This window comes from Atractosteus spatula, chromosome 8 (genome assembly GCF_055471065.1).
Source record: "Atractosteus spatula isolate fAtrSpa1 chromosome 8, fAtrSpa1.hap1, whole genome shotgun sequence".
NCBI lineage: Eukaryota > Metazoa > Chordata > Actinopteri > Semionotiformes > Lepisosteidae > Atractosteus > Atractosteus spatula.
In genome coordinates, this window is record NC_142713.1 from 53,330 (window position 1) to 80,121 (window position 26,792).

The 26,792-nt window shown below is 50.2% G+C and overlaps 3 protein-coding genes across 3 annotated transcripts; 1 reads left to right on the plus strand and 2 right to left on the minus strand.

The window, feature by feature from the left end:
• Nucleotides 1-349: 349 nt before the first annotated feature.
• LOC148828909 (uncharacterized) lies at nt 350-8,356 on the minus strand. Its single transcript, XM_088924380.1, has 6 exons — nt 7,242-8,356; nt 3,313-3,407; nt 2,699-2,767; nt 1,921-1,972; nt 1,631-1,667; nt 350-496 (listed from the first exon to the last, which is right to left on the minus strand). The coding sequence occupies exons 1-6, from the start codon at nt 8,167-8,169 to the stop codon at nt 460-462; spliced, it is 1,218 nt and encodes a 405-aa protein (XP_088780506.1). The 5' UTR covers nt 8,170-8,356; the 3' UTR covers nt 350-459.
• A 4,710-nt stretch (nt 8,357-13,066) lies between these two features.
• nosip (nitric oxide synthase interacting protein) lies at nt 13,067-19,241 on the plus strand. The gene is made up of 9 exons (XM_088923519.1): nt 13,067-13,193; nt 13,657-13,732; nt 13,947-14,052; nt 14,538-14,619; nt 14,881-15,028; nt 15,120-15,235; nt 15,383-15,570; nt 17,297-17,405; nt 18,296-19,241. Exons 2-9 carry the CDS (start codon nt 13,663-13,665, stop codon nt 18,365-18,367), a joined length of 891 nt encoding a protein of 296 aa, XP_088779645.1. The 5' UTR covers nt 13,067-13,193; nt 13,657-13,662; the 3' UTR covers nt 18,368-19,241.
• Nucleotides 19,242-19,775: 534 nt separating this feature from the next.
• Nucleotides 19,776-26,506, minus strand: rcn3 (reticulocalbin 3, EF-hand calcium binding domain). Its single transcript, XM_088923573.1, has 8 exons — nt 26,458-26,506; nt 25,245-25,504; nt 24,705-24,898; nt 23,277-23,449; nt 22,360-22,420; nt 21,794-21,885; nt 21,111-21,218; nt 19,776-20,756 (listed from the first exon to the last, which is right to left on the minus strand). The coding sequence occupies exons 2-8, from the start codon at nt 25,499-25,501 to the stop codon at nt 20,649-20,651; spliced, it is 993 nt and encodes a 330-aa protein (XP_088779699.1). The 5' UTR covers nt 25,502-25,504; nt 26,458-26,506; the 3' UTR covers nt 19,776-20,648.
• Nucleotides 26,507-26,792: the final 286 nt, after the last annotated feature.

Below are 26,792 nucleotides of genomic sequence, written 5' to 3' on the forward strand. Positions count from 1 at the left end.
CTCCTGGAAGCCAGTTCCCAGGAGTCAGGCCAGCACCACACGTCACCACAGGGGGGCAGCAGAGACTCACGGCCACACAGGTTTAATCCCAGTACAACCATCTAACTCATGGAGCTCTAGTGCTCGTCGGTTAACTCATATTCGTATTTTTATTTTATTATTGAGATCTGTAGAAACAGTTTCTCCTGTCTTTCCTTCAATGGAATATGTCTTCTGTGTGACACGGAGAGTGTCTATTTTCCGTGGGACCTCATGAAAGCAGCTCTTCTATAGAGGATTCGGCCTGGATTTCATATTAACGAGATCTGCTTTCCCTTCTCTTCTCATTCATGACTCTGTCATTCAGGAATAAGATCTTGTTTCTCTCTTTTATTTCTTTCACTCCGATTGACCCCCCTCCCCCCCACCTGCCCCAAACATCTCTCCTGCAGTGCCTCCTCCGGCCACACAGTGGCAGTCTCAGTTTCCAGGCTCGTCAAAGACATTCGCTACCGTCCTGCAAGAGAGGAGCGGACCGTCAGCAGTGGAAGGGAGCTCGTTGAGAAGAATAACAAAGGTCACAAGGTTTGGATTTTTCTCTTGCTTTTCCTCATAAAGACCCTAAAGAGATTCACACACAGGAGGAGACCCACTTCATGCCCCACTGAAGAGCAGCCCCACCTGGGAGACACACAGTGATCATTCTGCACCAGTAACCCCACCTGGGAGACACACAGTGATCATTCTGCACCAGTAACCCCACCTGGGAGACACACAGTGATCATTCTGCACCAGTAACCCCACCTGGGAGACACACAGTGATCATTCTGCTCCAGTAACCCCACCTGGGAGACACACAGTGATCATTCTGCAGCAGCAACCAGACGTGAGAAACACACGGTGATCATTCTGCACCAGTAACCCAGCCTGGGAGACACACATTAATCATTCTGCACCAGTAGTCTCACCTGGGAGACACACAGTGATCATTCTGAACCAGTGACCCCACCTGGGAGACACACAGTGATCATTCTGCACCAGTGACCCCACCTGGGAGACACACAGCGATCATTCTGCACCAGTAACCCCACCTGGGAGACACACAGTGATCATTCTGCTCCAGTAACCCCACCTGGGAGACACACAGCGATCATTCTGCACCAGTGACCCCACCTGAGAGACACACAGGGATCATTCTGAACCAGTGACCCCACCTGGGAGACACACAGTGATCATTCTGAACCAGTGACCCCACCTGAGAGACACACAGTGATCATTCTGCACCAGTGACCCCACCTGAGAGACTTCACCCAAGCTGCTCAGGCACAGTCACACACTGAAGACTGTGTGGCAACAGATATCCTTAATCATTACATCTGACATCCCAAACCAGCTTTTCCAGGCATTCGGGTTCCTCCTGTGAGTTTGACGGGAGCTTTCTCAGAAGTATCAGCGCTTTTCCTGTGCTTCTTCATGAAAACAGAGATCTGAATGCTGACACATAACTCTCTGCCTGCCTTGTCCTGTTTACTACAATTTACTGTGATTTCACCATGCTTTACTACACCTTAATGTGATTTTAAAACTATTTCAAAAATCATAGTAAACTTGCATAAGAAGAGTGTTAGAGAGGAAAGAGTCAAAAGCTTACTGATAGAGGGTCCCAGTGAGCTCATCGACGTATCCACCTGGGGAGGCAGAGAGCACAGGACAGGTCAGACCAGAGCAGCCGATGTTGGAGTCAGTGATTATGTCCCACCCACCACCCCAAAGAGCAGCTCTGTGTTTGATAGAGGCCTCCCAACTCATTCCCAGAGAATTCCTAGAATTCAGAGGCTTTCTGACAGCTCTTCAGACACACAGAGCCTGAGTGCCCAGCTCTGGTTTCCCAGAATACCCTGTATCCCAGAAACCAGGACTGCACTCTGCCTGTTGACTCACCTGGCTTGCAGACAGTGTCACATACTGGACAGACATTGCAGAAATTACACACCTGGGAAAGAGAGGCAGAGTGAGAAGGGGGGGAGAGTTTAATAAATATGCTCATGACTTCTTGTTCTAAGTAGTTGGTTATAATAGTAATAATCGGAATACAGATACTCCTACCATAAGAGTCTACGAAGAATCAGTGTCTCCAAATATAAATGAGTTGATAAGCTTTTTACTGTTGGTGAGAGTACCAGGATATATAAATAAGGGACATCAAAATGATTCTGCATAATTATTATCATGTATTATTTTGCTTTTACTAAGGTTTCACTTCACTTTTGCTGTGTTTTTACCATGACTGTGGTATCTTGGGGATTTACAATACTGTGTTGTACCTTAATGTTGAATTCACTGTGATTCTTTGATTATACCCTTCAGTTTTACCCTGATCTCATTGGGTTTTACTGCACTGTACTGTGCTTTCACCCTGATCTCACTGGACTGTACTGCACTGTGCTGTTTTTTTCATCCTGATCTCACTGGACTGTACTGTATCTTCACCCTGATCTCATTGGGCTCTACTGCGCTGTGCTGTGTTTTTACCCTGATCTCACTGGGCTCTACTGCGCTGTGCTGTGTTTTTACCCTTATCTCACTGGGCTCTACTGTGCTGTGCTGTTTTTTCACCCTGATGTCACTGGGCTCTACTGCGCTGTGCTGTGCTTCTCTCTGGTGAAGCTGAGGTGAGCTGGTGGCTGTCAGCGGTGAGGGAGGGGGAGAGCAGACTCACATGGCAGTGCTCACAGTGCTCCGACTTGTCCCCCTCGGCACACGGGCACTTGTCACACTCATCGCAGTGCTGGGAGAGAGGTGGAGAGACACAGGGAGGAGTAAAAAAGAACATGGTGTGTGTCTGTGTTTGGGGAGACAGAGATCAGGGGGTGTGGGTTTGAGTTTGGGGAGACAGAGATCGGGGGGTGTGGGTTTGAGTTTGGGAGACAGAGATCGGGGGGTGTGGGTCTGTGTTTGGGGAGACAGAGATTGGGGGGTGTGGGTCTGTGTTTGGGGAGACAGAGATCTAGGGGTGTGGGTTTGAGTTTGGGAGACAGAGATCGGGGGGTGTGGGTTTGAGTTTGGGAGACAGAGATCGGGGGGTGTGGGTCTGTGTTTGGGGAGACAGAGATCGGGGGGTGTGGGTTTGAGTTTGGGAGACAGAGATTGGGGGGTGTGGGTCTGTGTTTGGGGAGACAGAGATCTAGGGGTGTGGGTTTGAGTTTGGGAGACAGAGATCTGGGGGTGTAGGTCTATTTTTGGGGAGACAGAGATCTGGGGGTGTGGAGGCTCATGGGCTTGGGTTTTGAGTTTTCTGGGATGAGTATGGAGGCCTGGAGGAGTGACTCTTACCTCACAGAAAGAGCAGTAACTGCAGAGTGAACCTTCCTGGTATTCTTCCTCCTCTTCGTCTTCGTCTTCGTCATCGTCATCATCGTCATCATCATCTACAAAAAGGGGTCACAATCAGCCGCAGCCTAGTGAAGTCCTTGCTTTATCACAGAACAGACAATGCTAATGTAGTTTTAAACAAACCAGAGAGCATGAATTAAGTAATGCTTTCTTTATCATCACAGCATGGGAACCTGAAAAAGCCTGTTGTCTTTTACAGGAATGAACGGAATAGGAGAAGTGAACTGCACTCATTACACAAAGAGTGGTAGGGGTCAGGAACAAGCTATAGATTGTGTAAATAATGACGTCATTCAGGAAATAACTGCATGAGGTCCTGAGATCAACTCACTAGAAGCAACCAAAGGAGCTTGAGGAGCCCACCGGGTACAGTTTCAATGCGAAGACGGGTTCGGGCTAGGTCAGAGTCAGACTGGACAAAACATTCTCTTCACGGGCTGGTCAGAACCCCTCTCTTCATGAGTCAGACTGGACAGAACCCCTCTCTTCACAAGCTGGTCAGAACCTCTCTCTTCACGAGTCGGACTGGACAGAACCCCTCTCTTCACGGGCTGGGCCGGACTGCTCTGCATGTTCCTGTGGTTGGGAATCGGCCTCCTGGTCCCATGTTTTAAAGACACTACAGCACCAGAGTTCTTCAAGACAGCTGTTGTTTTCAGACCCAAGGGAGTCCTGCAGAATGTGTGTAGTTGTGCAGTGTGTTGAACTGTGAACAGTTATCCTGTGGAACAGGGGATGATCAACTCAATACACATCTGCATACTTTTTGCATGGTCTGCCATGTTTTCTTTTCTCACTGCTACAGTACATATTTAGTGTCTCACAGCATGTATTGTTCCTGTTGTTATTATTTATTATGTTTGTAATGTACTGTCTACATCCTGTGGTGTCTGTCCCAAGAGATCAGAATTAAGAATCCCAATAAACGTGTACATATGGCAAGAAACTCCTCTACTCTCTACTCTCTCACTGATCACCCTGTGGGACGGGAGGTGTGTCACTGAGTCCTCTGACAGATACAGACAGGGCACTGAGAGGGTACAGATCCAGTCTGGCCTGATGGCACAGAGGTGAGACAGATGTGCTTCTCTCTCACTTGACTGGACTGTGCAAAGTGATCTGAACCGGAATCAGATTCACAAAGGAAAAACAATAATAACTAATGGAAGTGTACCAGGATCGATGGCTTTTAACAAAACAATCAACTTTCACAGGTGAGAGAGGAGGTAACTGGCCCACTTGAGGAAGAGGACAGCTGAGAAGAAGCAGCCCGTACAAGGTCTGTCATTCAGCTGGGCTGCTGGGGACCTCAGAGACTCACGGCAAACGTTCTGAAGATCTTAAGACAGAACCGACTCAGCTATCTGAGTGATCTGAGAGCCTGAAGTTACCTGGATCGCCAGGGGACTCGTGGGGAAGCAGGAGCTGCACAAATAAAGAACTGGCAGTTCTGCAGTCCTGCAATTTACCCAGGGACAATCAGTCTCTAACAAGCTATAATGGCCGTTTCAGAAAGTCACATGGTGTGACCTCATGTTTCCTGAGCTGAATCAGTACTTGCATCAGGTGGTGGGATCTGGCTTTGTGCAAGAGTTGTGTTTTATACCGGATATATACACTTTTGGCTTGGGTTGGTTACTATCTGATTTTTTAAGTTACATTTAAATAATTCATTAAAGACCGTTTATTTTAGTAGACAGGTCAGATGACAGGTGGAGTGAGACTCCAGTGTGACTAAAGTTAGGTAATCAGTTTGAGCTGTCGTGGTAAAAAAGAACAAGACATGGGCCTCATGCAGGAGACTGCAGAAAGGGTTAATAACACATTTATTAATAACATCATGGTTGTAATATGACTTGTATTACTGGCAGGTAGGTCACACACGGGCACTGAACAACACTGAAATTGGTAAAGTAATACTGCTGAACCCCTGCTGGAGGGAGGCAGTTAGCAGCTTTGTCATTTTTTTTAATATCAGGTATTGAAAAAGCAGGTCTGTCTGATCACACATTGCAGGCGTGAGTTTGTGAGTTTCAGGTGAAATTCGCGAAGAGTTAGTACAATTTATTTCCATAAATAATGTCAATTTAATGCACTATGTACAGAAATAAGGAAAAACATTAGATCAGGTGCAACAGAGACAATGCAGAACTTTCACCCCTTCTTATATTTTGGGTTTGTAGGGCATTTTGAGGCATTAAAATTGATTTTCCTTTGTATATTCAGTTACTGTCTCTATTGCTTGTATCATCTTCTAAGTTGTCCTCTTTAACCTACTTCACACCACCAAATGTCAGCTGTGCCTGGCTCCATAACTCCTCAGAGAGATAAATTCAGACACGGTGCCAACAGAACCAATAAAACCACAGGCACTGTGACAGGAACTGCACACAAATCAGCTACATCACACCTGCACAGACCACAGTGTAATAACATCACTGCTCCAGCTTCCCAGAAGAGATCGAGATTATAGTTTCACTTTATTCAAATTAAAGAGTGTTTTATAAGGCCAAAAGGGAACAGTTTTGTGGTTTATAAGCTGAATCTCTATAGGTAAAGGCAGGTGTACTTTGAAAGTACTGATCAGGCTAGCTCTGGACAGAGTGCTGATCCATTCCAGGGTTCACTGCTTGACCCTAGAAACCTACAACACACAAGGGCATTACTACAATGTGAAATACTACTTCAGCCACAAGCATACAAGCAAGCTTGTAGTCTCCAGACCCTACTGCTGGCTTCTGTACCACAGAAAACAGCTGACAGAACACGGAATGGGTCAGACCGCTGTACAATGGGAATCACACTGACAGCCCACAGTGTTTCAGGCTCTTTTCAGAGTGGTGAAACCTGGCAGCCTGAACACCGGTTTCTATTACAGTCCAGTCTGAGCCATTCCTGTCCCCGAGGGGCACCGAGAGGCGGTAAAGGGCTGAGGGACGAGCAGGGAAGCAGATTGAGGATGGACAGGGAGAGGGGAGTCTGCTTTGAGCAAGACGCTGGGCCGACACAGAGCAGGGAAAGTAAAATTCAGGTGGCAGGAGTGAGAGAGAGAGGAGATCTGGAAGAGAACTGACAGCCCTCAGCCCACTGAGCCTAGTGGAGAAACTGGTAATGAACAGAGGCAGAGGGTCTGAACTGGTCTTGTGCAGAACAAATATATTCATCATACAAGCAGCCAAAAGAAAAAAGAAATAAGTCATGCTAATCCAAAACCAAATGACATTAAGCAAAGAGATGTGTTTAATTTAAAAAATCCATTTCCATCCTGTACAACACACAGCTCAATTGATCTGTTGTTTTAACATTCCTTTTCCTATTAGTGTTTTATTTTTTTTCCCAAATAAATAGTTAATCCTCAAAATGAAGAGGGACACAGCCGACTCCAGTCGGAGAAATGTTCCACCAACATCCTCTTATACAGTTAGAAACATGAACATGCAGCCTTTTCTATGTCTCTTAGAAAAAGAGAAATACTTTTGAAGAGAGATTTGATCTGCCAATTCTAAAAGATAACAGGATTCTTATGTTTGTGTTTTGTTTGCAAAGTCCCAGTTCATCCCAGCTGTCACCAGTTCATCCCTGTAGAAAAAGTCTGATCCAGAGTGAAAAGACACCTTTGTAATCCAGATCTGCTCACCTCTCCCGTCTGGGCCAGAGAAAATGGCCCCTTTGTTGCCTCCGAGCGTCGAGCATTTCTTGAGCTGAAGGGAGAGAGCTGGAGGGAGTGGGGGACTCAGAGACACCTGAGCTGGGTGTGTGGGTCCAGAGACAGCCAACAGGGGCATAAGGGGCTCAAGGGGTTTCAGTCACAAACAACACAAAGTGATCCCTAGTTCAGCCTTAACCTGAGTTTAAGAACAGTTAGTTACCTTCTTCATCGTCATCATCATCATCATCATGGTGGTGGTCCTCTTTACTGTCATCATCGTCATCATCGTCGTCATCGTCGTCATCGTCATCCTCATCATCATCATCATCATCATCGTCGTCCTCATCATCGTCATCTTCATGTTTGCCATCATCATCATCATCGTCATCATCGTCTTCATGTTTGGCATCATCATCGTCGTCATCATCATCGTCGTCGTCGTCATCATCGTCATCATCGTCGTCGTCATCGTCTTCATGTTTGGCATCATCGTCGTCATCATCATCATCATCATCGTCGTCATCTTTGTCATCATCATCATCGTCGTCGTCGTCGTCATCATTGTCATCATCGTCATCATCATCGTCATCGTCATCGTCGTCATCATCTTTGTCATCATCATCATCGTCGTCGTCATCGTCATCATCTTTGTCATCGTCATCGTCATCTTTGTCATCATCATCGTCATCGTCATCATCATCATCGTCGTCGTCATCGTCATCATCATCTTTGTCATCATCATCATCATCGTCATCATCATCATCATCGTCTTTGTCATCATCGTCGTCATCGTCATCATCATCTTTGTCATCATCATCGTCATCTTTGTCATCATCATCATCATCGTCGTCATCATCATCATCACTGTCGTCATCATCATCGTTGTCGTCATCGTCATCATCATCTTTGTCGTCATCGTCGTCGTCGTCGTCATCATCTTTGTCGTCATCATCATCGTCATCGTCATCGTCGTTCTCTTTACTGTCGTCATCATGGTCGTCATCGTCGTGGTCTACGTGATGCTCATCGCCGTTGCTTTCGTGGTCTTCACCCTGCCGTTGTGCTTTCACTCCTGGACCCGTGGGTGTGTGGACGGAGCACAACAGAGCCAGCAGCAGCCCCAGCAGCCAAGTCTTGTAGGAGGCCATTGCTGGGAGATGAAAAGAGAGGAAGAGAGAGAAAACGATCCCACCTCCACAGGCTCACAGCCAGCAAACCTCCCAGAGCTCTCCCAGGACTAATACAAGAGTCACTGTGAGGAGCTGCAGTGCCACAGGCCACCGCACGTCCAAAAAAGGGTTGGTCTGGAGGGGGGCAAAGAAAAGGGGAACTCAGAAATCCACGATGAGTTCTCCCACAGTCACTTCCCAAATATTCCAACTCCAGAAAAAGCCCACTCTTGTGCCTCCTGCACTAATTTCTCGTTGAGAAAAAACAGACACAAATTTGATATTCCAGCATCCGAGGAGCCTCCTGTCACGAGAGCTTCCTGTGTGACTCGAGCGTCGCTGTGTTTCCCAATCGGGCAAACGGCTGGGAACCTCGACCGACTCGCAGGGGGACTGGAGCAGGACTGAGGGAGCTGCGCGTTGGCGGGGCAGCCGAGAGGCAGGCGCTGCCTGATTGACGGCCACACATGGAGATTCCCCAGAGCGGCCGGCCAATGGCCGCTGGGCATGGGGAGAGAAGGCGCTTTATTTTCATTTCTCCCGACTCATCAAAAGCTCGGGTTCAGCCGTGGGGTGGGGAGTGGCTGCGGGGGGGGGGGTGCTGATGACCATATTTGAGCGTGGAGAGAGGCAGGATGGGGGGTTTTAATAGCAGGCTGTGTCACTGCAGTGCTGGCTGGCTTATTTAAAGCCTGTGTGAAAACACTGCCGGACAAGCCCAGCGTAATATGACCTTCAGCAGCAGCTCTGTCCCATCCGTCTTCCTTCCTCAGTCCTTGTCTTTCTGCGTCTCCGTGTCCCTGAGCCCCTTCCCTCTCCTCTTCCCTCCCACGCCCGCCCAGGGAACAGGAGTCGTCTTGTTCTCACAACACCACAGCGTGGAGAAGGCTTGGTGAAAGAGCAGGACAATGAAACAGCCACAGGAGTCAGAGTTAACAGGATCATTAACTGTGAACGCAAATTATGATTTAGTCAAATACGGTAAAATCAGAGCACAAACACAACAAAGTGATTAAACCTCTCAGTTAGGTCTCACTATGCTCTATGAGAAGCCTCTGTCCCAATAGTGGCAATCTCTAAGATTAATCAGAGCCAAGGACCTTCCCCAGCCTGGGGTAATCTGCTCAGATTCTCCTTAGTGCACCTGGGTCGGGTCTCAAGCGGTCAAGTCACCCAGGGTAAATCACAGTACAGTGCAGCACGGCCTGGTGACATCAGGGTAAATCACAGTACAGTGCAGCACGGCCTGGTGACATCAGGGTAAAAACACAGTACAGTGCAGTAAAGCCCAGTGAGATCAGGGTAAAAGCACAGTACAGTGCAGCACGGCCTGGTGACATCAGGGTAATAACACAGTACAGTGCAGTAAAGCCCAGTGAGATCAGGGTAAAAGCAGTGCTTATTATAGTAAAGCCAAGGGTAAAATCAATTAATCTCAGTGAATTCACATCAAAGCACAAAACATTATTGAAAATCCCAAAGAGGTCATCAGCAGGATTCTGTGTCTCTCAATCAGGAGTGCTGCTCAGCTGGGAGTGTGGAACAAGCTGTCCAGCCATGTGGCTGAACCTGATATCCTGGCTTCATTCAGAAAACAGCTGGATAACATCCTGGGATCAATTAACTGCTGACAGAACCACCTAATGGCCTAATGACAGAGTGTCGATCAGCGGTGCTGGTCTGTGTCGGTTCTGGACAGCTCGGTTCTGTGTGTCGGTCAGCGGTGCTGGTCTGTGTCACGCTGTGCTCGGTTCTGTGTGCCGTTAGCGGTGCTGGTCTGTGTCGGTTCTGGGCGGCTCGGTTCTGTGTGTCGTTAGCGGTGCTGGTCTGTGTCACGCTGTGCTCGGTTCTGTGTGTCGATCAGCGGTGCTGGTCTGTGTCGGTTCTAGACGGCTCGGTTCTGCGTGTCGATCAGCGGTGCTGGTCTGTGTCACGCTGTGCTCGGTTCTGTGTGTTGATCAGCGGTGCTGGTCTGTGTCGGTTCTAGACGGCTCGGTTCTGTGTGTCGATCAGCGGTGCTGGTCTGTGTCACGCTGTGCTCGGTTCTGTGTGTTGTTAGCGGTGCTGGTCTGTGTCACTCTGTGCTAGGTTCTGTGTGTTGATCAGCGGTGCTGGTCTGTGTCACGCTGTGCTCGGTTCTGTGTGTCGATCAGCGGTGCTGGTCTGTGTCACGCTGTGCTCGGTTCTGTGTGTTGTTAGCGGTGCTGGTCTGTGTCACTCTGTGCTCGGTTCTGTGTGTTGATCAGCGGTGCTGGTCTGTGTCACGCTGTGCTCGGTTCTGTGTGTCGATCAGCGGTGCTGGTCTGTGTCACTCTGTGCTCGGTTCTGTGTGTCGATCAGCGGTGCTGGTCTGTGTCACGCTGTGCTCGGTTCTGTGTGTTGATCAGCGGTGCTGGTCTGTGTCACTCTGTGCTCGGTTCTGTGTGTCGATCAGCGGTGCTGGTCTGTGTCGGTTCTAGACGGCTCGGTTCTGTGTGTCGTTAGCGGTGCTGGTCTGTGTCGCCCCTCGCTCACCCCTCCCTCCTTGTCTCTCCCCCAGCTCTCTCTCAGTTCACTCAATTTTGCTTCTCTTTCTCTTTGTGTAAGAATAATTCTCATGAAATCTGCTGGACAGAGAAACCTGACTCCCTCTGAATTATCGCCTTATCTGTCAGCCTGAAGAGCTGTCACTGAGAGAGAGCCTGTATTTGTGTCAGTGTGTGTAGTGACTGTCAGCAAGCTCTCTGAAAGCTAGCTGGTCCAGTGGTTCAGGTCCAGTCTTGTGAGACCAGCAGGACAGCTGGTCCGGTGTTTCAGGGTTCAGGTCCAGTCTTGTTAGACCAGGAGGACAGCTGGTCCAGTGGTTCAGGTCCAGTCTTGTTAGACCAGCTGGTCCAGTGGTTCAGGGTTCAGGTCCAGTTTTGTTAGACCAGCAGGACAGCTGGTCCAGTGGTTCAGGTCCAGTCTTATTATACAGGAGGTTAACTGTCAGGTGGTTCAGGTGTAAGAACTGTCCTGCATGTTAGAGTTCTGCTGATCACAGCAGTGTGTGCTGGGTCTCGCTGTGTCCTGCAGTGTGCCAGAACCGAGGACACTGCTGGCCAGAGGCTACTTGAGGCTGTGGCACAGTGAGCCTCCCACTGGTGAACATGCCATTGAAGTGGAGAAAGAGGAAAGGAGCTGCACAGAGAGAGCAGGGGTGTGCGGTCTGCTGATCGGAAAACTCTAAAAATGACCCGCAGGCCGTTGACAGCACCTCTCTGGGAGACAGACCCTCGATCCCAGCCAGCTGCGCGGAGCTCTGCAGCCAGACTGCAGCGTTGCTGAAACCTGAGAGCAGGACAGCAGGGGCAGAGAGGAGCTCTGGGGTATTTATAGAAGGAGCTGATCCATCCCTGAATCTCCACCCTGAACACACTCACACCCACTGCCACTCACACACCCACCCACTGCCACACACACACACACCCACTGCCACTCACACACACACTGCCACACACACACACACCCACTCACACTCACACCCACTGCCACACACACACACACCCACTCACACTCACACCCACTGCCACTCACACACACATCCACTGCGACACACACACACTGCCACTCACACACCCACTGCCACACACACCCCCACTGCCACCCACACACACCCCCACTGCCACTCACACACACACACACTGCCACACACTCACACACACATCCACTGCCACTCACACACCCACTGCCACTCACACACACTGCCACTCACACACACCCACTGCCACACACACACACATCCACTGCGACACACACACACATCCACTGCCACTCACACACACATCCACTGCCACTCACACACACACACACTGCCGCACTCTCACATACTCTCCATGTTCTACCCGCTTCTGCCAAGTCGGGGTCGCGGATCATTTTCTCCAGTTCGCTCATGAGGATTGCACCTCGCTGCCGCCGCCTTGTGGACGGTTTTTGTAAATTCACCTCTGTTTCCACAGTCGGCATAAAACTGCGAAGCTCAAGCGAGAATCTGCGTTACTGTGAGGCGACGTGTTTCTTCTTTCTACTGTTTCGCGAATTTTCAGTTTATGAAATCCCCCAGCCGTAATTTATAGGAAAAGATTGGCTGTGCTTTTTTTTTAAATCCTAAAAATGTACAGGTATGCTATAAAATACGATTTCATGATATAAGACACATATAGTCGTGAGTATATTAATTTTTATATCATACCAGTTGTCTCTGAACAGATTTAAATGTTTTATTTTTTTAATAACAAAACATTTGACTGAAATTATATATTAAAATAAAATTATAATATATAATACAAAGAATATTTAAAAAGATTAAAATAGTTTATTCATACAAAAAATGTAGGATATGCGAATAGTAATTTATCAAAAAGAAATAATTTTTTATCATTCACCGTGAAATCGGAAAAGTTTAGTTGATAACTGTCTGCGTTTATTATATAGGTAATAATTCAATAATCTCACAAAAAGATGTTCATTTGTATTAATGGACACGAACCGCTTTTAGGCGATGCAATGGTTTCGTGTTTCATATCGGAAACATTTAACGCGCCTCCTGCTTCTCTTTCATTGCGAGTGTCACGATTTTATCACTGCGAGGAGCTGCCGATTAATTACCCCATTAATAAATATAACAGCCTTGGGCTAAAACACCCGGCGCTCCGATTCGCCGCTCCTTTACGGCTGAAGCTCGGAGCATGACGAGCACCTCGAGTTTCTTGAAAAGCACATATTAATGTACTAAGGGATTATAGTATTATCATTCTGATTCCATATTTATCTCTTAGGCGTCTGTGGTCTGCTGCAGCTGGGAGGGGTACAGTTGTAAAAGCAGACGGTTGCACAGAGGTGTGTGTCAGGAGCGCTGGCTGGTTATTAGTTGCGGTTGTAGCGGAGGCGGAACCTTAGTCCGAGCGTCCGCAGTTGCACCTGAGCGCGGAGCAGATCCGGTGCTGCACCAGTTCCGGCAAGACGGTGTTTACAGACAATAAGAGGTTGATATGATTTTGTGTTGATGTATATAAGGCGGATACTGGAATGAACCGCTTTCTGTGTTCAGTGCCTGAGCCAGAGCAGCTCCAGGCGGTCTGTGTGTTAGGGATGAGGGTGTGTGCGGCTATCCGGGCAGGGTCTCTCAGGAGATGGGAACCGGGACGCGCTGCAGCCCTGCTCGGCGTTCATGTCGCTCGGTTGTGTTGCTGACCTGTCCGCCCGGTTCCTTGGGCTTTTCTGTATAACTGAAGGTCACACGGCAAGAGTGTGTGTCTGTAGTGTTGACTGGTTTTACTGGGACAGTCTGTGCTTTAGTGTCACAGTGTCAGAGGGCAGGTGTGTGTGTGTGTCTCGCTGCAGTGTTGACTGGGACAGTCTGTGCTCTAGTGTCACTGTGTCGGAGGGTAGGTGAAGAATCGTGCAGGTGTGTCACGTTGTGACAGCTCTTTCTTCTCTGGGCCTCAGATCACGATGACCCGTCATGGGAAGAACTGCACAGCAGGAGCTGTGTACACCTACCATGAGAAGAAGAAAGACACAGGTGAGAGGCTGGGCAGGGGTCAGAGGTCAGGGGCTGGGGCAGGACGTGGGAGTCAGGGGTCAGAGGGCAGGGAGTAAGGTCTGTATGTAGTAATGAGTGTGTGTGTCAAGAATACTGTTACACTGGACAGATCTGTCACTGCTCTGTCTACATCCTGTGTTGGCTTTCCTTGAGCCCAACCGGTGTCACTGAAACATCTTCTCTGTCTCTTCAGCTGCCTCTGGCTACGGCACTCAGAGCGTTCGCCTGGGCAAAGATGCTATAAAAGATTTTGACTGCTGCTGCCTGTCGCTCCAGCCTTGTCGGGATCCTGTGGTCACGTATGTACACGTACACGCCTTTAACACGCTGAGGACACGCCAGGGACTGACAGTCACACTCCCACTACAGAGCAGTCTGGTCTGCTGTGGGTCCACAACAGGTTGAATAATCCCCAATAGGCATCTGTTGTAAAATACTCCATGTTCTATGAGAGAAAAGTGTTTGAGATAAAAGTAGCATTAATTAGCATTAAAAAGATTATTCATTTAATTTAAATAAAAAATACAGCAATTGATTGCTGCTGTCTTGCAGTTTGAACCCCTGCCCGTGTTAAAGCTCAGCCAAGCATCTGCATATGGTCCTATAACAACATCTGGCAGGAGCAGCTGGAAGCAGTTGGGGAAAAAAGTTCATTTTTCTTCCAAGAGACAGAACATTGTCCAGGAGAAAGTGAATTGTGTAATCCTAGAATCTCAGAAAGATGGAGGAACTGGCTGAGGGCGGCTGTTTGCTCCTGTTTTACCTGCCTCTGCGTGTCCTGCAGGCCAGATGGGTATCTGTACGAGAGAGAGGCCATACTGGAGTATATCCTGCACCAGAAGACCGAGATCGCAAAGAAGATGAAGGTGGTCAAGATCAATGGATTTTTTTTATTCCCAATGCCAGTTATGTCCTCCATGGTACCTCAGCAGCTGGGGCTGGACGCAGTGATCTCTGGACTGTAGGGGTACAGCGTGACCCAGACTGGACCAGTGATCTCTGGACTGTAGGGGTACAGCGTGACCCAGACTGGACCGGCGATCTCTGGACTGTAGGGGTACAGTGTGACCCAGAACAGGGGTGCTTTAACCCCAGTATGTGTATGAACCCTTCTTTCTCTCTTTTAGGCCTATGAGAAACAGAAACGCGCTCAGGCCAGTGAGGAGAAACTTCTTTCTCGGGCTTCTGAAGACTCCAAAGTCAAGTCCTTCCTTCAGAAAGAGGGCAGCATTGTTAGCAAACCTCTGAACCCCTTCAGTTCTGGTCAGACTGCAGGTGCGCTGTGTCTGTGTGTTTATTGTAGATGGTTGTATGCGTGGTGCTCTTCCTGTGTGTGTACTCCCGTCTCCTCTCCCCTTCTCCACAGGCGAGTCCAGTTCCAGTAACTCGGCCAGTAACGCAGCAGCCAGTTCCTCTGCTCTGCCTAGTTTCTGGATTCCCTCTCTCACGCCTGAAGCCAAACCCACCACTCTGAAGAAACCAGTAAGAAGCCTCTGATCTCTCTCTGATCTCCATCTCTGTCTCCCTGCTCGGTGTCTCTGGTCCTGAGCCTGTCTTTGGACTGCAGGTGGAAATGGATAAATCTCTCGGACTGTGCTGACTCTGACGACGTCTCGATCTCTCTCTCAGGTGAAAACCGTGCTGTGCCCGATGTCCGGCCGCCCCCTGAAGCTCAGCGACCTGGTGTCGGTCCGGTTCACTCCTCTGGACCCGGCCCTAGACCGTGTGGCCCTGCTGACCCGGCAGGATCGCTACGTGTGCGCTGTGACCCGTGACACACTGGGCAACTCTGTGCCCTGCGCTGTGCTGCGCCCTTCGTAAGTGACCTCTGCCTGGGCCTTCGAACCCGTGTCGCTCTGAATGCCCCCCTCACCTACTCCGCCAGCTCTGTCTGAAGTTTCTACTCAGGCTCTCGAGAGTCGTTTTTTGGCGTGACCACTGGTGCCCAGTGCTGCCAAAGCAGATGGGTGAAATGGTCATGATGTGTGCAAGACTGTCACATCGTCACTGCCCCCTCCTCCCAGAGAGCAGGTTCTAGACATAAGGAACAACCTGCCTTCGTCCCCGTGTCCAGGGGCTTCAGCCCCAGTTAGTCTCAGACTGGTTGCTACTGATTAGCATACCCCCTTGACTGATCGCTGTAAAGGTGGTCAAGGTCTTGAGATGAGACCCTGTCTTGTCCTGGCCTCCTTCATGTCTGCTGGGGCTGTGGTCGCTGAGTCTGTGCTGGGTTTCTTCCCAGACCAACTTCTTTTGGGGCCTGATAGCAGTGGAGTCTGTTACGAGTCTGTTCTCCAGGTCTGGGCCGGTTTCTTAGTCAGACCTCAGTGCTAACACACTGCAGCAGCACGAAGGTCTGTCTGTTTCTGCAACAGCTGAGGTACAAGATTCCAGTTTTGTTTTTATCACAATTATAATTGTAACTCACGATGGAACCTTGCTCTTAAGAGCAGAAGTGTTGCTTGAATAAAGCAGTCACAGATTTTCAGCCTGGCTGTAACTAGTGGTGTGATTTTAACAGGTAGGTTTTTTTTTATTGCATGAAAAGCTCTTTGTGCCTCTTCAGTGATGTGGAGACGGTCAGGCCCAGCTGTGTGTTGCTGGATGAGTGGTCTATGGGCATGTTGCCAAGAGTTATAACACTTCTTTTTATTACAGCTGTTTTTGTCAAATCTCTCTTATCTGAGTTGTGAGTTCCATTTTGTCAAGACTTTTTCACTCAGCCTTGGAAGTTTTATTCTGTCAGTTCTGATGTACTGGAGTGTCCAGTCAGTGTGTCTGTATGAACCCCTCTCTCTCTCAGTGCAGTGTTAATGTACTGGAGTGTCCAGTCAGTGTGTGTGTATTAACCCCTCTCTCTCAGTGCAGTGTTAATGTACTGGAGTGTCCAGTCAGTGTGTCTGTATGAACCCCTCTCTCTCTCAGTGCAGTGTTAATGTACTGGAGTGTCCAGTCAGTGTGTGTGTATTAACCCCTCTCTCTCTCAGTGCAGTGTTAATGTACTGGAGTGTCCAGTCAGTGTGTCTGTATGAACCCCTCTCTCTCAGTGCAGTGTTAATGTACTGGAGTGTGCAGTCAGTGTGTGTGTATTAACCCCTCTCTCTCTCAGTGCAGTGTTAATGTACTGGAGTGTCCAGTCAGTGTGTGTGTATTAACCCCTCTCTCTCTCTCTCAGTGCAGTGTTAATGTACTGGAGTGTCCAGTCAGTGTGTGTGTATTAACCCCTCTCTCTCAGTGCAGTGTTCATGTACTGGAGTGTCCAGTCAGTGTGTCTGTATTAACCCCTCTCTCTCTCAGTGCAGTGTTCATGTACTGGAGTGTCCAGTCAGTGTGTCTGTATTAACCCCTCTCTCTCTCAGTGCAGTGTTAATGTACTGGAGTGTCCAGTCAGTGTGTCTGTATTAACCCCTCTCTCTCTCAGTGCAGTGTTAATGTACTGGAGTGTCCAGTCACTGTGTCTGTATTAACCCCTCTCTCTCTCAGTGCAGTGTTAATGTACTGGAGTGTCCAGTCAGTGTGTCTGTATTAACCCCTCTCTCCCAGGGGCGCTGTGGTGACAGTGGAGTCTGTGGAAAAACTGATTCGGAAGGACATGACTGACCCAGTGAGTGGAGCTAAGCTGACAGAAAAAGACATCATTGTGCTGCAGAGGGTGAGACTAAGAAATAGTGTTTGTCTTTGTCTTTGTGGATTTCATTCACTCTTAAGTCATTCTAGACCGTCACTCTGCCACCAAAAAGTCATTCCTGGCTTAAAGCTGGCATCACTCCAGAGCCCCGATTGGCCAGTTAGTGACACTGACCCTGACGGACCAGCTTGTCTTGTGTCCTCTCCTGAGCTGAGCCCCAGAACTGAGAAACAGAAAGCCAGTCACAGCTCAGGTGGCAGTCTGTAATGGAAAAGCTGTCGTTTGTTTGTTCCTGTAAGTAGTGAGACCCCCTGTTGAGCTTGGATGCCCATTGCATGGTAATGATAGTGCTACCATCCACAGCAAGCCTCTGGCCATCTCAGGATCACTCAGAGGGCAATGTTTATCCTGCGAATTCACCTACTGCGTCTCTTGCCCTTTGCCCTGTTAGTAAGACGCATGAAGCAGGAAGAAGTCTGGCTGCTTCAGGGATCATATCGGAGCAGAGAGGATCAGGGATCTGTCCCAGCACACAGCTCCCTGATTCACCCCTCCTGGACACGATCACACTGACCTTCCTCTGTGTCAGGGATCTGTCCCAGCCCACAGCTCCCTGATTCACCCCTCCTGGACACGATCACACTGACCTTTGTTTGTGTTCTTTCAAGGGATTCAAAGAAAGCCAACACTTATCTTTTTCAATGAGGTTCACCTCCTCACTCCCTCAGCTCTCTCTGTGGTTGACTAATGTCTCTCCGAATCTCTCCTGTACGGATTTCTGCCTTTTGCATTCCTCTGGGATTCCTCTTCCGGATTCCCATCATTCCCCATTTCCACCGTCTTTTTCATTCTCCTTCCTCTCTCCCCACGGCTACACCAGTGGCAGACAGTGACCAATGTCCTCCTCTCTCCAGGGTGGGACGGGGTTTTCTGGCTCGGGGGTCGCCCTGCAGGCAAAGGAGTCTCGGCCGGTCATGCAGGTGTGAGCTCCCGGCTCTGGCCAGCAGGGGGAGCTGTTCCTCAGAGGGAGAGGCCATGGATCTCGCCTGCCCCTGTGTTCGGGAGACTTCCAGCTCTTCAACTCTCGTACAGTGCATCAATGTTTTGTTCGGTTAGCGACATACAGCTTCCCTGCTCTTTGTAAAAACTGCTATAGCTCTAACCCAGAACACCAACATGGACTCTTGCGTGATTATTAGTTTAAAAACGCCTCCCTCCTCTCTCCAGAACTAAAGGGTTAGTAATGTTGAGACAGGAGGGGGCCCGTGTGCTGTCTGAGCAGGCCCTCGCTGTCCCAGCCTGCCCATCTCACTCCAGTTGTCCTGCTCCTTGTGGGCCCAGCGCAGAGACGACTGCAGGTCTCTCCCGCTGGCTTCCCAGACAGCAGTGTGTTGTGTTTTGGTCACAGTGATGTGAAACCAGGCTGCGCTGAAGGTCAGCAGATCAGAGCTACAGTGTGACTCCGCTGTGGAGTCCGAGACACCCTGGAGACTGTACAAACCCAGGGGCTCTGGAGGTCTTCAGCCAGGGGTTAAAGGTCAGTGTGAATCTGGGCTCATAAGGACAGTAACTGGCTCAGTTCAGTCCCTGAGACCCCCCTCCTTCAGGGGCTGTGGGGGTCTTCAGTCACAGGCTACAGATCAACCTCGGCAACAGGCAGTTCACCTGCACAGTCTGTTGTAAACAGACAAAGGTTAGGGTTTCGAGGGTTAATCCACTTTCTCTCCCTGAAATTAAATCTCATCTCCCCTCTTTCTCTGTCTCACCAAGGTGGGTCTTGATGTGAGAAGCTTTGTTGACAAAATTGTATTTTTTAACTTCTTTGTGTTCAAAGTGGGAAAAATAAACAGTTTTAAGTAACACTTCTTTACGGTTTTGTTTGACTCTGGGCTGAAACAGAGTTGGCAGAATGGTCGTAGTGATAAATTTGTGAAGTGAAATACAAGCCGATTTGTCTGTATTTTATTATGGTCTGTAATGCACCCCAGTACATTAACACAGCACTGACTGACACTACAGTACATCCAATCACACTGGCCTTTGTTCAGAGTTTGAATGGGTTTTGTGGTTAGACCTCAGCCTGGGCTGCCGTTGGGCCGCTGTGACTGCTACTTGAAGGCACGGGGGTTAGATGGGTACCCTGTTGGCTCAGCAGCGCCTCCTGTGGCTGACTGGAGCACATGTGATCCTCTGTGTGGGGAGTCCTCTCCGCCCTGTTAGGCCCCTGGTGTGTCCGAGGAAGGTGAGCACCTAGCCAGTGCATCACAGCGGCGAGGAGATGACCTGTAACCCTGGGGTGAGCCTGTGGGGGCGCTGATATAGTGACGCTCACCTTTCTGATAAACCTCAGTCCTTCATGTGTTGATCAGGTGGACGACACCACAGGAATGCAGATGTTTTTTTAAAAAAACTTTATTAGTTGAAATCCACAGTATCTGCTGTACAGAGCACAGAAACTGCAGTAAACTGGCAGTTGCTCTCGCTGCGTGTGTGGCCACTTTATTTGGACCTGCCTTACTGAGGGAGTGTGGTCTCCGTGTAGCTGAAGCACAGTTATGAGCTGGTTTATGTGATGCACATAAATAGATGTGTCTGTGATGCCCGGTGGCAGACAGTGAGATCACTGGGTTTATTCAGCCCGGCCCCTGCAGCTGGAAGGAAGCCGTAAGGGGACAGTTTCTCACGGAGGGACGACGGCACTGAACACCCGCCCTGCAGGCAGGGGGCGACGCTGACGTCTGCCACCGCACGGACACACGGGAGTTTGAGTTGCGAGGAGCGGTTTTCACCCCTGCCAGTGCTCAGCCGCAGCTGGTGGCAATGAGCGGCAGGGACATTTTCCAATTGGTGAAATTATTTTTACCTGGACAAAGGAGGAGGCTGGCAGATTTTTGACTGGGGTCAGACAAGAGCTTCAATCACAGTAACAGTCTGAGCTCACCAGCTGAGCACCCCCCCGGTGCACACCTGTCCTGGCGTGTAGACCTGTGTGTCTACAGCAGCGTGGCCACCAACACGGTTTCTTTAGCAATGCTGTCGGGTAGGCAGACAGGCAACCTGCCACTCCTTAAGGCTGTTCCTCGATGTAATAAAAATGTAAACAGTGGGTTTGCATGTACACTGAAAATATAAATATAATCTAGACCAGAAAAGGTCAAATATTTTTACCTTTTCCTGCCCACACCCCTAACCCCACCACCCACAATTATGCCCCTTTCCCCTCTGCGGTGACATCATCATGAGGTGCTGCCACCAACAATGACATCATTAGAGCTCATCGTGCTTCTTGGTGAGGTCCTCGCCATAGTTGGTCGCCTGGCTCCCCACAAACATGTTCCAATTGGCCAGGATCTCCTCCTTAGTGAGCTTTTCATCCTGCAAGCCAAACGCAGCAGAGAGCTCAGCTGTTAGACAGAACCAATCGACACCGATGAAGGAGGGGATTTCTCCGTTGTTAAGCTTTGACCTATCAGATGAGTTAAATAAAAGAATAGACTGATGGAGACAGACAGGTCTATTGGGTCAGCCCTGTCTGTGGACACAGGGACAGATGGAGACAGACAGGTCTATTGGGTCAGCCCTGTCTGTGGACACAGGGACAGATGGAGACAGACAGGTCTATTGGGTCAGTCCTGTCTGTGGACACAGGGACAGATGGAGACAGACAGGTGTCTTGTCTGTTCAGCAGGAGTGGGTTTTGTTGACACACAATGAGAGACAGGCAAGTACCTTGTCTTTATCCGTCTCAAAGATGAGGTGTTTGGCTTCAGTGTCAGCGTGGTCAACTTCTCCTGGCAGGATCCAGTGAGCCACTTCACTGGCATCCAGAGACCCATCCTACACAACATACAATACACAACACACTGTACAACACGACTACACTACAGTATACATACACAATGTACAAAATACACAGCCATGTAACTACACACTGCACAACATGACCACACAAGTGTACCCACAAATTATACACAAGTACACAACAGTGTACCTCCATGCTGTACAATAAAACTACACTACAGTATACCTACAACACAACCCCTAACCCTTATTCCATTCCTCGTCTGTGGCTCCTTAACCACTAACCTACAGGATGTACAATCTTAATTCTAAACCTATACACTAACCCTACACCTACACACCAACCCATCTCCTATCCCTGTGCGCTAATCCATAACCCTACACACCAACTCCAACCCTAACCGCTAACCCAAGTCCTACACAGTAATCCTAGCCCTATCTCCAACCCTTAACCTAAATCCTAGCCCTAACCCAACCCCTAAATCTACACACCAACCCTACACACTAACCTTAATCCTACCCATCAACCCCAACCCAAGCCCTAACCGTAAACACTAACCCTAACTATTAAATCCTACTCCTCTCTCGCCTGTGGCTCTGTGATCACTGACCTTGTTCAAGTCTCTGAATTCACTGAACTGCTGGCGCTCCTTCTGCACCCAGTCAGGCTCCGCCTCCCCCTCATCAGGAGTGAACATGTCGCCTGAAAGAGAGGGGAGGGGTCAGAGAAAGCCCTGCACCAATCACAGACAGGGGGCAGAGTCACAGACACACACATGGCCCATCTGAGGAACAGTAGAAGTAAACCCGAGCCTTTGTGTCAGCTCTCCTCTGATTCAAAACCCAGCACAGTTTAATCAAAAGCTTCTTTTGAATCAATCAATCAACTAATTTGAATAAATCAAATGCTCTACACCATCAATAGTTGCTGTAAAGAGCTCCTTCTGACATTTCAAAGGACAGAATTCAAGGTCACTCTTTCATTAAGGCGTACATGTTGTGTTAGTGGCAGAGATGAGGGATTAAACCTGGTCTTGCAGTTTAACTACTGGCAGCCTGTATGTTAATAACAGATCTGTCTGAGGCTGTCATGTCTGTTTTTGCTGGTCTTGAGCTGGGCTGCTGTAACACCTCAATTTCCCTTCAGGATCAATAAAGTCTCATCTATCTATCTTACCTATGTACTCATTTACGTTAATCAGGCCGTCTCCATTCTTATCAATGTCCTCCACGGTTTCCTACGTTGAAAGAAAGTGACATCAGAGACTGTACTGACCCAGTTCTTGTCTAAATGGGTCCAGATTCATGAGTTCATGTCCTGGAGTGTCCAGTCAGTGTGTCTGTATTTACCCCTCTCTCTCCAATACATTAACACAGTGCAGTGTTAATGTATTGGAGTGTCCAGTCAGTGTGTCTGTATTAACCTCTCTCTCTCTCTCTCTCTCTCTCTCTCTCTCTCTCTCTCTCTCTCTCTCTCTCTCTCTCAGTGCAGTGTTCATGTACTGGAGTGTCCAGTCAGTGTGTCTGTATTAACCCCTCTCTCTCTCAGTGCAGTGTTCATGTACTGGAGTGTCCAGTCAGTGTGTCTGTATTAACCCCTCTCTCTCTCAGTGCAGTGTTACTGTACTGGAGTGTCCAGTCAGTGTGTCTGTATTAACCCCTCTCTCTCTCAGTGCAGTGTTAATGTCCTGGAGTGTCCAGTCAGTGTGTATGTATTAACCCCTCTCTCTCTCAGTGCAGTGTTAATGTACTGGAGTGTCCAGTCAGTGTGTGTGTATTAACCCCTCTCTCTCTCAGTGCAGTGTTAATGTACTGGAGTGTCCAGTCAGTGTGTCTGTATGAACCCCTCTCTCTCTCAGTGCAGTGTTAATGTACTGGAGTGTCCAGTCAGTGTGTGTGTATTAACCCCTCTCTCTCTCAGTGCAGTGTTAATGTACTGGAGTGTCCAGTCAGTGTGTCTGTATGAACCCCTCTCTCTCTCAGTGCAGTGTTAATGTACTGGAGTGTCCAGTCAGTGTGTCTGTATGAACCCCTCTCTCTCTCAGTGCAGTGTAAATGTACTGGAGTGTGCAGTCAGTGTGTCTGTTCCTGTACCTGAACCACAACTTCCTTCATGTAGTCAAACTCCTCAGGATGCAGGAAGGCTGTGAACTCCTCCTTGGTAGCGATGAGGTTTCCATCCTGGTTGGCCTTCTTAAAGCGCCTCTCGTCCCGCATCAGCATGGCCTTGTAACTAGTCTTGTCTTCAACATCATCAAACTCCTCATCTGAGACACAAGATGCATTGTGATGCACCAGAACCACACAGAGCACAGCACTACCGCTGACAGGCTCCACATGGCCCGTGGGAGTGTCTCAGAGGTCACATGATCAGAGAGACTGTCAGGGGGTCATATGACCTGCAAGCGGCTGTCAAGCGTCACATGACCAGTGATCGTGCATGACCAGTAAGTGTGCATCAACAGCGATACATCTCTTTACTGACATCACATCACTCTGGTCTGAAGAACTCAAGAGTGGATGTTCAGGACACAGGTTCACACCATACCTGCAGGCAATGCTCACACACCCTCATCTACTCCCTTCTTTCTACCCCAACTCCCCTAACCCTGCCTCAAGTCTCTGCCCTCAGCCTCTCCTTCTGCAACTTCATCCCCAACCCCTTCCCCTAACTCCCAGCCCCTGTCTCTCCTCCCCCGGCCCCTCCCCCCAGCCCCTGTCTCTCCTCCCCCGGCCCCTGTCTCTCCTCCCATCGGCCCCTCCCCAGCCCCTGTCTCCCTGCCCCCAGCCCCTGTCTCTCCTCCCCCCGCCCCTCCCCCAACCCCTGTCTCCCTGCCCCCAGCCCCTGTCTCTCCTCCCCCAACCCCTGTCTCTCCTCCCCCAGCCCCTGTCTCTCCTCCCCCAGCCCCTGTCTCCCTGCCCCCAGCCCCTGTCTCTCCTCCCCCGGCCCCTGTCTCTCCTCCCATCGGCCCCTCCCAAGCCCCTGTCTCCCTGCCCCCAGCCCCTGTCTCTCCTCCCCCGGCCCCTGTCTCACCTCCCCCGGTCCCTCCCCCAGCCCCTGTCTCTCCTCCCCCGGCCCCTCCCCCAGCCCCTGTCTCTCCTCCCCCAACCCCTGTCTCCCTGCCCCCAGCCCCTGTCTCTCCTCCCATCGGCCCCTCCCCCCAGCCCCTGTCTCTCCTCCCCCGGCCCCTCCCCCAGCCCCTGTCTCCCTGCCCCCAGCCCCTGTCTCTCCTCCCCCAGCCCCTGTCTCCCTGCCCCCAGCCCCTGTCTCTCCTCCCCCAGCCCCTGTCTCTCCTTCCCCGGCCCCTGTCTCTCCTCCCATCGGCCCCTCCCCAGCCCCTGTCTCCCTGCCCCCAGCCCCTGTCTCTCCTCCCCCAACCCCTGTCTCTCCTCCCCCAGCCCCTGTCTCTCCTCCCCCAACCCCTGTCTCTCCTCCCCCGGCCCCTCCCCAGCCCCTGTCTCTCCTCCCCCGGCCCCTCCCCAGCCCCTGTCTCCCTGCCCCCAGCCCCCCCCCTCTCTTACCCAGGTAGTACCCGTAGGTGGTGTTCTTGTACTCGTCCCAGGAGATGTAGTCGTCCCTGTTGAGGTCGTACTCTTTCCAGTGCTTCATGACGTTCTCGTCGATGTAGCGCTGCTGCCGGTGCCTGATCCAGCTGTGCAGCTCGACGTGGGTGATGAAGCCGTCCTTGTCGCCGTCGATGCGGTCCACGATCTTCCTGCACGGGGGAGGGGCAGGGCTCATTCCACAACACGCCTTTCTGACGTGAGCTGTAGATGGCATTACCACGGTCTGGGAGCAATACAGTGAGTATAGACAGAAGTACTCTAGACTGAGAGTAATAGAGTGTGTATAGACAGAAGTACTCTTGACTGAGAGTAATAGAGTGAGTATAGACAGAAGTACTCTAGACTGAGAGTAATAGAGTGAGTATAGACAGAAGTACTCTTGACTGAGAGTAATAGAGTGAGTATAGACAGAAGTACTCTAGACTGAGAGTAATAGAGTGAGTATAGACAGTAGTCCCGGTCTGGGAGTAATACAGTGAGTATAGGAGGCAGTACCCCAGCCTCGCTCTGCTCTCCTCTGGGGTCAGCTGGTCGAAGGTCTTGGCCTCCTCTTTTCCCAGGAACGCCTCGTGGTCGTACTCGTATCCGTGAGCATCATCGTGGGGGTGGTCGCTCAGGTCTTTGGCATGGTGGACTCTGTCCTTTTTTTCCTGCGTCGGCTTGGCAACAACCAGAGCCGTCACTGTGGCAATGATCACCGTCACACACAGCAACCGCCTCAGGACCCGTAGTGATGCCATTGGTGATGTCATGCTCTGAGAACAGTGAACGTGTTGGAGTAAGAAAGGACAGTACCCAAAGATCCCACCTTCACTTTTACAGCAAAACCACATGCTAATCAAGTACATGACAGCATTCAAATTATTCCTGTCTCTCCATTACTATCCAAAGACAATTTCCCCCCTCTCTCTCCAGTATGAGTCCAGTATCCAACTCTCTCTCCGCAGTCTGAGTCCAGTATCCCCCCTCTCCCAGTCTGAGTCCAGTATCCAACTCTCTCTCCGCAGTCTGAATCCAGTACCCCTCTCTCTCCCCAATCTGAGTCCAATACCACCCCCTCTCCCCAGTCTGAGTCCAGTACCCCTCTCTCTCCTGTCTGAGTCCAGTATCCCCCCCTCTCCCCAGTCTGAGTCCAGTACCCCCCCCCACTGCAGTCTGAGTCCAGTACCCCTCTCTCTCCTGTCTGAGTCCAGTACCCCCCCCCCTCCCCAGTCTGAGTCCAGTACCCCCCCCCCACTGCAGTCTGAGTCCAGTACCCCTCTCTCTCCAGTCTGAATCCAGTACCCCCCCCCCCCTCCGCAGTCTGAGTCCAGCACCCCTCTCTCCCCTGTCTGAGTCCAGCTAACGATATCAAAGGTAAATAAGTAATTAAAACCGGTTTTCAGGGACTTTCCTATCTCATTCTTTCTGCAATATCTTCGACATTGCTTAGCATTTCTCTTCTTGCAGATGACTCAGAGAGAACCGTCTGGGCCACCCCCGGCCGCGGGGTCGCCTTTCTGCTGTCGGAACCGGGTTTCACTCCGGGTCCTGGTCCAGAGTCCTAATTAATCATCACCGCTAAGTTCTCCTCATCTTTTCGTACTGATGCTGCGGCTCCGATCAGCCCCCGTCTCCAGGCGCTGATCTCCCGGTTTCTTTTAGTACGTGGTGCAATAAACCGATTTCGCCTCCACGAGTATTTTTCTATAGATCAACAGAAACTCACCGCTAAGATCTGACCCCGCTGTCGGTTCTCTCTGCAACCTGGCTGCGCTTCCAAACCTCCTTCAGCGACTCCTCTAGCCCTTTAACTGGGGAGGAGGGGTGTGGCCAAGTCGGCGGATCGGACCAATCGGAGGCGTCTCAAGGGAACTGCGACCAATCGGAATAGAGGAGGAGGGGCAGAGGCCGGGAGGGTGGCCGTGATTGGCATCGAAGCGCCACGTTGACACGGGGACGCGCGCGGAGTTTGCGGGTGTCGTGGAGGCGCGCTCACATCGCTAGCGTCGGGGGGAGCTGGGAGGAGGGGTTACTGGGGCTACTGGGGAGATGGGTACAGGG

Coding starts and splice junctions, on each gene's coding strand:
- nosip (XM_088923519.1), top strand. CDS start 13,663: ATGACCCGTCATGGGAAGAACTGCACAGCAGGAGCTGTGTACACCTAC. Junction 15,571..17,296: donor TGCGCTGTGCTGCGCCCTTC/GTAAGTGACCTC, acceptor CCTCTCTCCCAG/GGGCGCTGTGGTGACAGTGG. Junction 17,406..18,295: donor ACATCATTGTGCTGCAGAGG/GTGAGACTAAGA, acceptor TCCTCTCTCCAG/GGTGGGACGGGGTTTTCTGG.
- LOC148828909 (XM_088924380.1), bottom strand. CDS start 8,169: ATGGCCTCCTACAAGACTTGGCTGCTGGGGCTGCTGCTGGCTCTGTTG. Junction 1,973..2,698: donor AGCACTGTGAGCACTGCCAT/GTGAGTCTGCTC, acceptor TCTCTTTCCCAG/GTGTGTAATTTCTGCAATGT. Junction 1,668..1,920: donor TGACACTGTCTGCAAGCCAG/GTGAGTCAACAG, acceptor CTGCCTCCCCAG/GTGGATACGTCGATGAGCTC.
- rcn3 (XM_088923573.1), bottom strand. CDS start 25,501: ATGACATCACCAATGGCATCACTACGGGTCCTGAGGCGGTTGCTGTGT. Junction 24,899..25,244: donor GAGAGCAGAGCGAGGCTGGG/GTACTGCCTCCT, acceptor TCCCCCGTGCAG/GAAGATCGTGGACCGCATCG. Junction 23,450..24,704: donor CACCTACGGGTACTACCTGG/GTAAGAGAGGGG, acceptor CTTGTGTCTCAG/ATGAGGAGTTTGATGATGTT.